This window comes from Heptranchias perlo, chromosome 40 (assembly GCF_035084215.1).
Source record: "Heptranchias perlo isolate sHepPer1 chromosome 40, sHepPer1.hap1, whole genome shotgun sequence".
Taxonomy (NCBI): Eukaryota; Metazoa; Chordata; class Chondrichthyes; order Hexanchiformes; family Hexanchidae; genus Heptranchias; species Heptranchias perlo.
Genome location: NC_090364.1, coordinates 11,028,906 through 11,043,525, shown reverse-complemented (window position 1 = coordinate 11,043,525; position 14,620 = coordinate 11,028,906). Strand labels below are relative to the sequence as shown.

Genomic DNA, 14,620 nt, shown 5'->3' with positions numbered 1-14,620 from the left:
TATTTGGTTGCCTGGTAACGACATTCTTCTCTTCCAGACGCCGTGGGAAGGTGGGCAGTATAAGCTTCGAATGCTGTTTAAGGATGACTACCCCTCATCGCCACCGAAGTGTAAGTGTGCAAACACTTCTGTTTTTTTTGTGCGTCAAGGGGGAAGCCAGATGACTGATCTGTTCCAGACCCCTCTCAATGCTCCAGAGTTGGATGCTCTGGGGTGAACGAGGCTTGGTGACTGGCATAGTCTGTTCATATTTTTTTCCCTCTTTGCTTGCCCTAGTTCAATTCATCTTCGATCTTCTATGATTAGAACTTTTGAGATTTGGTTTTTTACTTTTGGAATTTTTCAGTGTTCATTTTGAACCTTTCAGAACAGGTTAAAAATTGTTGGCAGTATTTAATTATTTATGAATGTTAATTTGGTTTTAATGAATTCCGTGTGTGTAAATGCAGAAGTATTCTTTAACAATTAGCATGTAGGGTTAAAAAAAAACACTCAGGTTTTTTGGGGAATCAGATGTGGCATTTGCAGTTCAAACCAGTTTAAATTGCAAATCCACATTTCTCCCCCCTCCTTCCTCTCTAAGGTCCTTAAATGCATCATTCCTACCCAACACTACTTGCCCCTCCAACTGCCCTGTCCACAGCACCTGTCCAAACTCGCAAATATCCTATGACTGATGTGCTATTCTTCCTCCATCTCTCTGCAGCTTTCAACAGTTGATCACTCCATTCTCCTCCACTCCCTTTCTTCTGTCTTTACCTCTATGGCACTCCACTATCCTGATTCCACTCCTAACTGTCTGAATATAGTCAGCACATCTCCTCCAGTGGCATCATCTCTGGCAGTCCCTCCCTATTCTATGATCTACCTTGGCAATGTTGATAAGTACAAGATTAGCTTCCATATGCATGCTCACAGCAGATGCCTTTACCTGTTGACAACCATACTTGACTCCACAATTACAGTAGCGATGTCAGACTGCGTGTCCCACATCAAATTGTGGGCGGGTCAGATGTTGTCCGGCTCGACATTGACCAAACCAAAGCCGTCCTATTCGCTTCTGCCTGAATATTTGCACCATGTGCAACTTGCTTGGGTTGAACCCGATGCACAACTGCAGTTCCTTCAACTCCAGAGCTGAGCTTTAAATCCCACATTCTGTCCTTACCAAGACCACCTACTTCCACTGTGGCAGTATCACTTATTTATATCCCTGCCTCATCCATTCTGTTGCCACCTCCTAGATTTGATTTCCGATGCTCTTCCAGTCTCCCAAGCTCAATGTTACATAAACTCCAACTAGTTCAGAGCTTTGTCACTTGTATTAGATGACTTCAATTGCCTACCTCCCATATTTTTCCCTTTCCTAATTGTCATTTTCATGGCCGTGCTCCTATATCCCAACATACATCTGACTCTGGTCTACTGTGGGCCCCTCCTCCCTGTGCTGTACTGTTGGCTGACCCTTCAGCAGTCATGCCCCAGCACCTCTGAATTCTCTTCCCAAACACTTGTATCTCCCTACCCCTTTCCTCCCCCTCAATGTCTCCTCAAAACCAACCCTTTCGACTGTAGCTTCAGTCACTGTGCTTAACTTCTCTCCCTCTTCCTGCCCAGATCCCCTTCCGTAAAGCACCTTGGGATGTTTCATCCTGAAAATATATTACATATATTTTTACACACACGAGTTTTTATTGGGAGGTAATGGGATGCTGAACAAAAGAATAATAGTTTCTCAGGGGGGAAGTGGAACTATTTTTGGTGAAAATCAGCTTTTTTTAAAAAAAAAATGAAAATGTGCAGTCCTATTTATGATCAAATCAAAAACAGAAAATGCTAAAAATGCATAGCAGGTCAGTCATCATCTGTGGAGAGAACAGAAAAGTTTACATTTCTGGTATGGGCCCTTGGTCAGAACCCAAAATGCAAACTTGTCTGTTCTCTCCACAGATGCTGACTGACCTGCTGTGCGTTTCCAGCATCTGCAGTATTTTGCTTTTTACCTGTTTGGCTGTGTTCTGCGCTGTAAGGTGGAAATCTCCAACTGACAATTTTGTCAAGAACAATGTGGAAAGCATTAAGTGGGGTAAATATTTTGAATGCAAAGCACTTAACTCCTATCACTTTTTTTACATTTTTGGAAATTGCAATCTGGTGTCTAGTGGAACAAATCGCTTGTAGGCTCAAGGCCTAATCGTAGCTGATGGTAAAGCAGTCGCCATAATGACAGATGGATCAATTCTTCAAGCCTGCAGCTAAAACGCTAATTGTGCAAATGTGATTTGCCTGCTATATGTGATGGCCGGTATATCGGGGTATGCTTTCTTCGATTTTTCCCTACCCATTTCACGCTGGGCTGCTCAACAATTCAAATGACTGAAGAAGCCACATGGCTAGAATCTTCTACTTTTATAATAGGACAGTAAGTAGAAATGCAGGCTCGAAAAACCAAAATAGAGCTAAAGAGGGAAAGGAAAATAAGGATGTTAAAAGATTGAATCAAGGTGAGTAAATAAAACAGGATAAAGTTAATGCAGTGAATGAAAAGTAAAATGGAGCCATAGCTGGGTTGGATTTAAAGCTGAAGTACCAGATTCCCTCCAAGGTCAAGTAGAGCAGATGCAAAGTAAAGCATTTTCTCCAGGCCAAACTCAACGGCAGCCCCTACTGCATCTAACTTTAAAAGGATTTTGAATTAGTAAATCCATGAAGCCTAGAAATTGCCTTTAGTGTAAAGCTGGTGGCAATTAAGCCAAATTTGTGGTATAGCCTCTTAATTTGAAGACAGTTTGTCATATCGAGTGAGTAAACACATGCTTCAGCCCAAAATAAATGGAGCCCATAAGACGCTATAACCGGCAACTTGAAAATTGACAATGCAGATGGATAATGGTTATCCCTTTGTGGCCGATATAAGCGACTGCCCTTTTTAAACGTGGACATTTTAAGTGGTGAGGACTGTACCCAAATTCTGCTACTGGAATATTAACTGACGTGACCGCCTGCTAATGAAATGTTTAGTATGGGAACGTCACCATATTGAGGGGACGTCTGCACACACCCACGACCCACACCATTAATACTACAAAAGTGTTCATGTCCTGAAAAATTTTGGTTTGAGACTTCAGGTGGTACCTGATTAGGTCTGTTTATTATGACTGCTTTTAAAAAAAAAACCATTGGTACTTCAGATGCAAAAGATAAAAAGGCTTTTCAGTAAGAAGATCAAACCGTTTGTAAATGGAGGAAGCAGAATGGGGCAGGGTGATTGAAGAATGAGGTATGTGCCAGAAGGAACTTGGTCTAGCACAAATGAAACCTGAAAACTTTGCAAACATTGTATATTTATGTTCTATTTTAGTGGCAACTGGAACAGAAGGAATATAGTGCAAAATAGGAATTTATTCTTTGTACCTGCCCCTGGGCAATCTTACATATCCTGTAATTCTATCTGCATGATTCAAGATTAAATTTTCTCTTTTTTACTGCTCAACAGGTAAATTTGAGCCTCCAATATTCCACCCGAATGTGTATCCCTCTGGCACGGTGTGTCTATCCATTCTAGAGGAGGATAAGGATTGGAGGCCAGCCATCACTATCAAGCAGGTCAGAAATAATTTTCACATTTAAAAAAAAATATTTGGTTAGCTGCTGCAATTGTCTTACTCTCCAACATTGACTCGCGATCTATTTTTCAAAATAGATATTACTAGGAATTCAAGAACTTCTTAACGAGCCAAACATTCAAGACCCAGCACAAGCAGAAGCATACACAATCTACTGGTATGTAGGACATGTTACGACAAATGAAATGAACAGCTTTAGTAAGCAGTGTGTTGGAGTTTTGCTTCCCATCCCGTGACCAGTCGCCTTAAGAGTAATGCCACAAGAAAGAACATAGTTAACTGAACCACTGGGACACATTGTTTACTTTTTCTTTTCAAATGTTTATCCTGTTAGCTATGAAATGTTAGGAAGTGGATTGCTTAATGAACACAAATGGATGGTACCACTGAAGCCATTTAATTACTATCCTGTCCCATTGTGATTGGATGTTTCAGATGCTGGATGATCATTGTAATAAAGATGGTGATATTTTCCTGGCTCTGGTGCTGGGAGTATCTACAGATCAAGCATGGAACAAACTGCCAGCCCATTCTTAGCATCTCACCTTTAATCCAGTTACTTGGTTATGTGCTCTAGCCCAACTTCTGATTTGAAATGATACCTGGTTAGGTGATCTTTAGTACCTCTGTTACATTACCAAACCGTTTAGTGCTTTGCTAATATTTGTCTTGGACGTAAACACTAACAATTAGACCAGGGAAGATGTAATTTAATCATCATGTGGGCTGAAACTGACCTCAAGTTCAGAGGAAGAAGATATGCAGACTTAAATAATCCAATCTGATACCTGCCTGGAAACAAGTTGCAGAGTACATTGTGTTTATGCAGCCCATGTGTTTTTGAAGGGGAGGTAGCCAATACAGGATTTATTTTTTCTCTTGTTCGCACGTGCACGCACACACGCGCACACACACATTAGTACAGATGATAGGGGCATACATTTTTGGGATCTAGGTTGAAATCCAGTTTAGATTGGGATGAGAGTTGCCCCCCTCCTGCATTAGGCTTACATGCAATTAGTTTGAGCAGTTTCGGTCCTGTGGGATAGGTCTATGATGCATTCTTACCCACAGAGATTATTAGGATAGCTGGAGTGGGGAAGTGGCAAAATTCATCCTGATGCTGCTCTTGAGTTTTCTAAGAACTGCATTTCCTTGTTGTTGGACACCTGGAAGCAAGCTGCTTGCCTTCTTGGCAGTGATTATGGGGCCGGAGCTAATGGAAGAAACTTCTTTATTGTAGTGTCCTCGGGGGGGAAAAAAAATGGAGTGGCTCTGAGCAGTTTGTGTCACCTAATGGATTCGGGATTATAAGATAAACTAATTGCGCTTGAGATGAAAAAGTATTCAAAAGATTTCTGTTCTCATCAAATATGTAACTCCTTGATATATGTTTCTCATTCACAGCCAGAACAGAGTAGAGTATGAAAAACGAGTGCGAGCACAGGCCAAGAAATTCGCTCCAACATAAAAACAAAGCAACAAAAGGATGTGGATTTCTGACTGTCGGCTGAGAAAAGAAGGCACGCTTTTCACATTTAGCAAGTTCCTGTTACAAGCAATTGGCTGTCTTTGGGGAAAATAAATTTGCATCATTACTCGGACAGTTCTAGTTCACAACAAAAAAAAATGAGGCAAATCATCTCGGCACGAAACTTGCTGTGTTTCTGTGGTGGCTGTAGTAAAATGGTTTTTTCAATCAAAAAAAACCCCTAGTGTTCGGTGGGTCGATTGGACATCAGTGTAGCCAGAATCGGGGCTCCTATTTAATGCTGGCTGACTAGCAAAATGCGGTTGGATTTTTTTTTTTCCATCTTGCTAGCCAGCTTACGTCCACTATGAGTGGTTTTCAGGCCTATCTCTAAGCATCCTGGCACAGTTGTCAAGCCTCCAGGTCCATTCATCGGGAGGAAGATTTTACAAGAAGAAAGTGAGAACAGTTACAAACCCATTTAAATACAGTGATCTGCATTTTGCTCTTAACGTCAAGGTTTTCTTCAATCCAAAGTCGCCCTTTAAAAGAGACTTGGAAGTCCTGTAACAAACGGTGTATTTTAAAAAAGAAACCTTTAATAAAAATGTCTTTCTGTCCACCCATTCTGCCCCCTTCCCCTGTACTTGTATAAAATGCACGTGGGATGTTGCCCTGTATAAAGCATCTCTGCGGTGTCACAGGTTGCTGTCTTAGTTGAAAGAACCTGCAGCTCTTCCTGAGCAATTTGTTCTTAGTTCTCATTCAGACAAGCTGGCTGGGTGAGCCTAGTTAGCAGAGTGGATGCTCTCGGCCCGCAGTGTGGCATGTTTGCTTTTAACTTTTTTTTTATTTGGTAACTCCTTTTTAAATGCGGTGGCATGGTACATGTGACTTGTCTGACTGCAACTCCCGGCATGTGTGTACTCTTGTCACCTGCTCTCACTTTTTTTTGCTCTAGACTTCCTCCCTGTGCATTGTAGTTTGGAGTAAAGTTACACTCATTATTTTCTCCCTGGAAAGTTAAGTAAACCTTTACAGGTGCCACAATTTTTAAAATCTGGAAGTGATCTTTTAAGTGGAATGAAGATATGTTGTGACATCTTTGTGCACGTTTGCTGGTTTTGCAAAAGACGTTTTAAATAAAATGTAAAGCTGGTTTAAAAATGCCTAACCATAAAAAGAAAATGCATGTTTAAGATTGGAATTTAGACTGTTGTATTTCACTTGCGAGGAGGGATTCTACTCCTGAACCTGCATTTTCCTGTATTTTGCAATTAGTGTTTTCGGTGAGGAGAGAATTTGGCAGTAATTGTTTTAAGCAGTCGTGCCCCTGGGAATAGTGCAGAAGGTGTTTTTTATATATGGTTACAGTTTAATTGGGTACGGCTAATCTCTTGATCCCTTTCACCTGTTTTGGGCGTGAATGAGGTTTGGGTTTTACATGTTAAGGGCATTGGGTGGTGACTGGTCCTCTTCCATTTGCTTTCCTTTCAGAACTGATTGTAGGTCTTATTTTGGTTTAGTTGTGCAGTGTTATGCTGCTTTTCTGGAGGCCAGTTGCGTTATCAGAACAAAGGGGAAAAAGTGGCTACTTTTTGGGGGAAACTAGAAGAAAGAATACACAGTGAAGCATGTTCTTTAATGGTCGTCTTACTTTCAGGAGCAATGTAAAATCTCAACCTGTTGCTGGTATTGGGTCACATTACCAATAGGATCTCTTGTTAAACTGTTCTGAATTTAGTTTATTTTCTAAACAGTTAGAGAGCTTGTACCGTTTGGTGTCTTTCAGGCTTGAGTCTAAAACCTGCTGGACAGTTTGATATAATTATGGAAATGCCTGTAATTCATGAGATTCAATCAGGGCAGACAGCAGTATGGTAATAAACTTTTGTGGCCATTTTTACTACTGAGGCTTCAGAAATCCAATTTGATTTGCATGTTGGGATGTACATTTATTAAGTAGTTAACAACGTCACATTTTGGAATTGCAACCTTTACATCGGTGGCATGGTGTATAATGGATCTGGAGCCCAATATGTGAGACTGTTTTAGTATCCGTGGATACAGCTCCTGTCAGTAATATTATAGATGAAGGATGCTTATGATTCAACTGCTAAAAGCTTGACCACCTGTACTAGAAACCACGTGGCAAGTAGTACAATGCTACTGTTTACTTCTGAAAAGATTGTTCCGCCAGTACCAAAAACACACCTACTTGCTGACCCACGTGAGGTGCTTGTTCTCTGCAAAGTTATTGTTTTCAAAGTGTACCTTTGGTATTGTCATCAGGTATTTAAAGTACAGGCGACCTGATCTGTTAAGGTAGTGGATGCCCAATGCACTTTAAATGGCCCCTGATTTCCACCTAGCTTTGTGCTGTCTGACTTCTGGGTTTGATGTGCAACATGCTGTAGAGCCCTCCCCGCGCACTCAGATTGCTACCTGCACTGGGATCACACCTAATGGCCAATTATTAATAGAATAGCTCTCTTTGGCTTGCTTCATTTAAATTTGAGGCTGCTTGATCTGCTCAGTTCGGTCACATTTTCTACAAGTCAATTTTTAAAAATTAATTCTCGGAGTGTGGGCATACATGGGCAAGGCTGGCATTTATTGCCCGCCCTTAGTTGAGCTCTGCTGCACAGCCTGCTCCTCTGGAAAAATAGTGTCTCCAGTTTTGAAAAGGATTTGTATACAATATAAGGAAACATCCATCAGTGTTCTTTGCTGAAATCCTAGTGAAAACATTACCTTTTCTACATCTAACACTTCATGCTGGTTAGCACTTGGATTAAGTTCGTATCTTAGTATATATTCCTTAAAACATCTCAACACTTTTATTAAATGACAAAAACAAAAAATCTCTTCAAATTTCTTTTTTTTTTACATCAGTTTATTACACATATCTAGTTGAAAATGTACAGAATTATATCTCACTTCTTCCTCCCCACCTTTTGCAATACATTTGTTTCCAAAAGCTGCAATATATTAGTTGCATTATTGATCCGCATCATAAATTGAACTACAACTCTCTCTCTCAACCCACCCTTGCAGTTCCCTTACTGCTGTATCTTTTTTGTAATCTGAATTGGGTCCAGACATGCTCTAGGCTCTTATCGCCATGCTCCACGCCCAGTGATTTAGTTTTTGTTTCAATGCCTCGTGTTTCACAATTTTTAAAAATGTGACCAGGCTGTCTGTGCCCAGCATGGGTGAATTGGTCTAGTCTTTGGGTGAAATAAGCCTGTTACACTCCTCGCTCTGAGCAGATAGCACTATATGGGAGAAGGTTTTTGGTGACGTTGGAACAAGTCCCCAATCTACATATTAATATTGTGGGCCTCTGAAATTTATATTTTTTTATTGTTTTAATTCCCCAATGTGGTATAAATAGAATACACTGAGCCATAGGATATAATCTAAATCCCATTCTTGGCTATGACGGTTGCTTTTAAGTTATCTGCTCCTAAATCATATCCCACAGTTCCTCGTTTATCCTTTATATACATTCCATGGAAGGCATTGGTTGCTGATTTTGTTGGTACTGCCATTTTAGTCATGTGAAAGAAAGAAATGGGACTATATAAATGGTGATAAAACACAAAATCTGTCTTGTGTGACATCTTGTTGAAATTCTTCATAAGTATTGCCTTTCACATTTGAGTTATTACAAATGTGAATTGGACCACAACAGAGCAGCAGCGTGGCTGAATTCCTACGGTGTCCTTGAGACTTGGTGGGAAACAGGTGCCCATAGGAGAAATGTCACTTCTTTTCATTCACGAAGATAGATTTTTGACTTGGTCGTGCCTAATGGGCATTTCACACTCGGAAGAAATTCTGTCAGTCACCGGTGTTATACCCTTCGTGTAAACGTTTATGTATCTTCATTGTATGTGTACAGTGCCGAGCATGAAGTAGTAATGTATGTAAACTGTAACGCTCACCAAGAAGGTTCTGCTGTCTCCTTAGATATCAACTAGCAACAAACCTCTCTCCGCAGTCTGGTTTCGAACAGTTGGTTGCCTCGTGAACCTGTGGAATCATGAGTTAAGGATGTTCTCTCCCAGTGTGTTCCTGGCCAGATGTATAATTGTTTGGCACAGTGGTGCATTCACATGTACAGCATTGAGAAGTGAGACTTTGTCGTAAAATTTGAAAACGCTGATTCCATAGAAGAAAAGGGAATTTATGCTTTTTTAATATATTTATGGAATATCTTTTTCAATTCAAAATTCTTGTCTAAATAGCTTATCTGAAGTAATACAGTAGTTGAAAATTATGGCAAAATGTAAAAAAAAATTTTGGGAATGAGGGCTGATCACCAAGGACTCACTTTCTCTCTCCCTGTATGGATAAAATATAATTCACAGTGAACCTCCTTAATTGTGCATCCATTCCAATTGACCCAGAACAGGCACTTGCTAAAGTAATAATAAAAAAATAAAGAAAACACCCTTGGAATACTGGTACATCCATTTCTTTGTTTATATTTTTTGATGGATAAAGCAACAAAAATAAAATTTAAAAAAACGTAAACCAGTATTCCAGGGTGGTGCTGTAAACTTGTACAATACTTTTATATCTTTTTTTCATAGTCCATTGGATTTTGAGTATGAGATTGGCATGTCTTTAGAATACATGCTAATTTTAATGTCCCCCAACCCTGCCCCCTGGGAAAAGAAACAAAAAAAAACAAAAAAAAAATATTGATGGTTGTAATGGTTGCCTATTGCATGGCCTCGTGCGGTTGGGACTACGTAGTGTTTCTGTGTCTTAAGTGTGTCACCTTGCTCACCATGTTGTAAAGCTGGAAGACCTTGAAACTGTGGTTATTGCATGACTGAATCAATCTCTTAAACCTGTGGTTAAAATTTTTACTATGCTCAAGTCGATATGATTTTGAGTGAAGCCAAAGTAACATTTTAATTCAAAGAGTTAAGTGCCCTTGCATTCCCTGACCTTCATTACTTTCATTGGTTTTTTTTTGCATCCCTCAGATTGGAAATCGTTACCTTTTCACTGAATTGTGATGAAGTTTTTGAGCTATCTATATCATACTTTTCAAAATAGTGTTTGAGCTTTGCACCAAGCACCAACCTTTTTTTAAAAAAAAATTGAAAAAATTCTATGGGTTAAATATGAAGGGAGTTCCCAACATGTATTAAATGTTTTGTAGATTTATGCAATTGTCTGAACTTTGTAATTGCTTTTAGATTTTGGTAGAAATGTAGGTTTAGGTTTGGGTGCTTTGCTTTCTCTTCTCCCCCCCCCCCCCCCCCCCCCAACTTGTATTCATCTGCATTCAAAGCTGCATGACTGGTTTGTTTCTAACATCTGACCATGTAATCATCCAAACTTGGGGTGATTGAGAACCAGTTCACTACTTACCAGCTTTGATTTGCCACAGTTATGCAATATTTGAGTATAAGAGCTGGAGTTACTTGTATATCTTGCTCATGTACAGTAGTATTTATTTCAACTGGACAAAGTACTGATGGAGCACACTTGGCAGAGCACCTATTTGGACAATTGAAGTTCTTTTAAAAGTTTGACTCAAGCTTTGTTTTTCTTGTCCTTTTTATAACACACTGAATGAAGTGCAGTTGGAGGACTGTTGACTTGTGCCAGGGCTCAATATTAATGCTACAGGACTAGTTGACAAGTTGGTGGCCCACAGCATTTCCTCACTGGACCTCCAATGTTATACGAGCTAAAAGATTGTAACTTTGCTTTAGTATACACTGGTGTTTTTGGAGTCTGGAAAAGCAGGCAGAAGGTTATTGCTTCAGCACACGAGCTTAATCTGATGTATATACTGTTTCGCTGTTTAAACAACTTCCATCAGAATTGGACACAAACCCACTGTTAACTGGTCCATTGCTAGGTTACTTGTTTATCCAGGCCCTTGTTCATTTCGAAGCCTGATTGTGTGAAATGTGCATCATTCTATAATAATACAATATGGTGGCATGTGAGACATTATTGACATGGAATCTGCTGCCTTCCCAAGCACACCTTTCCAAAGGCCATGTTTGCTCTCTTATCTCTTGCTTGCCCGAAAAGTGAAATTGTAATATTGAGAAAAGCAGCTCGGACAGCGAGAAAATGCGCTTGTTTAAAATAAATTTCTAATGAATGGAAAGTTTAAACGTGAAGAAATCATTCCATTGTTGAGGCTCAAGCGGCCTCTGAACACCATGTACCATTGCAGCACACGCACCATTTCAATCACTGATACCTCTGTTTGTATGCTGTTTGTTAATGTATTTGTGTTTAGAAAAAGAAATTAAAAAGAGAAAAGTAAGCATGGTTTCCTTGTCTTTTGTAAATCGCTCAGACAAATCAACATTTACGTTTTTTTGTCTAACATGTAATGCTACTCTGGTGACAGGTTTACTTAACGGTCTTATGGCAAGATCTATATGCATTCCAACAGTGATGGTGTAGTGATGGTTCTACCTTATTAACACTTTTAAGCAGTTTAGCAATGTTAGAATTCTCCTTGACTTATAACCATTAAGAAAAGTGAGGATGCCTTAATGTTGGGTTTCTGTTCTCTTTTAATGCCAAGCCTTTTGCCTTCTAATCACAGGAAGGTCATTACTGCAGGTACAGAGATGAGCAATGCAGTTTATTCCAGTTATGAGGATTTCATGTTCTGAGTAAAGGTTATGGAAGTTTGGTCTGGTTTCCTTTATTTAATGTCACATAATTAAAGTCTTCAGGACCACGAGAGAAATTGGTAAAATTGATCCAGGCTAATTGTTCACTGATGAAAGACACTGCCTTTAACAATAACTGCTTACATTTCAGTAGTGTCTCTCATTTAGAGCCGTATCTGATTGCCTTGGATCCAAGAAAGACAAATCGGAATATTTTCTAAAAATAGTGGGACTTAAAGGGTTGAATTATGAGGACAGGTAGCATCAACTTGAGTTATATTCCCTTGAGTTTAGAAGGTTGTGGGGTGACCTAATTGAGGTGTTTAAAATGACAAAAGGATTCGATAAGGTAGAGAAGCTATTTCCTCTGGTGGGGGAATCCAGAACAAGGGGGACATATATTTTAAAATTAGAGCTAGGCCATTCAGGAGTAAAATCAGGAAATACTTTTTCACACAAAGGATAGTGGAAATCTGCAACAATTCTCTTCCCCTCAAAGGCTGTAAATGTTGGGTCAGTTGAAATTTTCAAGACTGAGATTGATAGATTTTTTTTTTAATAGGCAATGGTATCAAGGGATATGGATCACAGGTGGGTAAATGGAGTTGAGGGACACATCAGCCATAATCTAATTGAATGGTGGGACAGGCTTGAGGGGCTGAATAGCCTCCTATGATCCTTTTACAGAGTAGTGAACAAAAAGTAGACACTTAAACAGGATGGAGAAAAGGAAAAGGGTGAGTAGTTGTGACAGCACAGTGGTGGGAAGAGTCTTTTGAAAGCCGGGAGAAAGAACATGAATTTATATAGTGCCTTTCATGAACTCAGCTGTTCACAGCTAATTAATAACTTTTGAAGTGCGGGCACTTAAGTAGATATATGCGGCAGACATTTTGAGCACAGCTTGGTCGTGCAAACAGCAGATAAGAGGAATGACTGACTGACTGTTTTTGTGGTGATTGAGGGGGTGAATGTTGGCCAGGGCACCAGAACAACCCGCTGCTCTTTGAAAAAGTGGTATGGGAACCTAAATGTGGCTCAGCTTATTGTCTCGTTCAAAAGGCAGCACCTCTGACAATATAGCATTCCCTCAGTACTGCACTGAACAATCTTCTCATAAAATTATACAGTAGAGAAGGAGGTCATTAGGCCCATCGTGCCTGTGCCGGCTCTTTGAGAAAGCTTTCCAATGAGTCCCACTGCACTGCTGTTTCCCCATAGCCCTGCAAATTTTTCCTTTTCAAGTATATAACCCAATTCCCTTTGAAAGTTGCTATCGAATTTACTTCAACCACCCTTTTGGGTAGAGCATTCCAGATCACAACTCGCTATGTTTATAAAAAAAAAAAAAAAAAATTCTCTGCATCTCCCCCTAGTTCTTTTGCCAATTATCTTAAATCCGTGTCTGCCGGTTACTGACCCTCCTGCCAGCGGTAACAGTTTCTCATTATTTACTCATCAAAACCCTTCATGATTTTGAACACCTATCAAATCTCCCCTTGACCTTCTTAGCTCTTAAGGAGAACAATCCCAGCTTCTCCAGAGTCTTCATTTAACTGAAGTCTCTATTCCTGGTACCCTTCTAGTAAATCTCTCTAAGGCCTTCCTGAAGTGTGGTACACAGAATTGGACACAATACTCCAGCTGAGACTTAACCAGTGATTTATGGTTTAGCACAACTTCCTTGCTTTTGTACTCTATGCCTCTATTTATAAATTGTAAACAATTTTACAACACCAAGTTATAGTCCAACAATTTTATTTGAAAATCACAAGCTTTCGGAGGCTTCCTCCTTCCTCAGGTGAATGTCAAGAAATCCTCGAACCTTTCGCATTTATAAATCACAGAACAATATCTGTAATCACCAGGTATTGTTCTGTGATTTATAAATGCGAAAGGTTCGAGGATTTCTTGACATTCACCTGAGGAAGGAGGAAGCCTCCGAAAGCTTGTGATTTTCAAATAAAATTGTTGGACTATAACTTGGTGTTGTAAAATTGTTTACAATTGTCAACCCCAGTCCATCACCGGCATCTCCACATCTATTTATAAAGCCCAGGATTCTGACACTGAGACGAGGGTGCTGTCCACTTACCCAAGCTGATTGAGGCTAAGAGCAAGAGGAGAAGTCGGGGAAAAATTTTCCATCCAAAGTGTGATAAGAGTATTATACTTTTGGATGGAAAGGCTCTGCCCGACATCAACTATTCCAATGGATGGCCTCCCACCCCTCACCCTACGTAAACTCAACTGCTCATATCACATCCTGCATCAGCTCCTACTCTCCCATCAACCTTCATGGCCTTGCCTCTCTTATCTTTGTAACTGCCTCCAGCCTCCCACCGAACTTGCCGTTCCTCTGATTCAAGCCTCGTGAATCCCTAATGCCTTGCCTTACAATTGGGGGTCGTGCCTTCAGTTGCCTGGACCCTAAGCTGTGGAATACCCTCCTAAGACTTACCTTCTTGCCACCTCCCTCTCCTTTTAAGACCCTCCCTAAAACACACCTTTGACCAAGCTCTTGGTCACCCCTCCTAATATTTCTTTGGACATTTTTCTATGTTTAAAGGCACTATATAAATGCAAATTGTTGCTGAGTTGTGGAATAAATTACTAGGGAAAGTCATTAAGACAATCTGTAAACAATGTGTTTGTGCAGACAGAAAAAAGTGAAGGATGTGAGAGGAGACTGGTAGCTGGGGCTTATTTATGAAAAAGGGTCTTGGATTAAATGGGTTGTCCAGCCTGTGCTGTCAGCTGGTTGGTACTATAGGGCACTACAGTGGCCTGAGTAATGGAGTGCAAATTTTGGCCATGGTTTTGGCTTCTAACTGGTGACCTGTGCGGTACGTGGA

The 14,620-nt window shown here is 40.1% G+C and overlaps 1 protein-coding gene across 1 annotated transcript in view; it reads left to right on the top strand.

Annotated features, from left to right (window-relative positions):
* The window catches only part of LOC137305678 (SUMO-conjugating enzyme UBC9), a 39,680-nt gene extending 28,273 nt beyond the window's left edge, over window positions 1-11,407 (top strand). The window contains exons 5-8 of the mRNA XM_067974581.1: window positions 38-110; window positions 3,497-3,606; window positions 3,704-3,783; window positions 5,034-11,407. Coding sequence (XP_067830682.1) covers window positions 38-110; window positions 3,497-3,606; window positions 3,704-3,783; window positions 5,034-5,097 — 327 coding nt within the window. The 3' untranslated portion in view covers window positions 5,098-11,407. The remainder of the gene's footprint in view (window positions 1-37; window positions 111-3,496; window positions 3,607-3,703; window positions 3,784-5,033) is intronic.
* The last annotated feature ends 3,213 nt before the right edge of the window (window positions 11,408-14,620 follow it).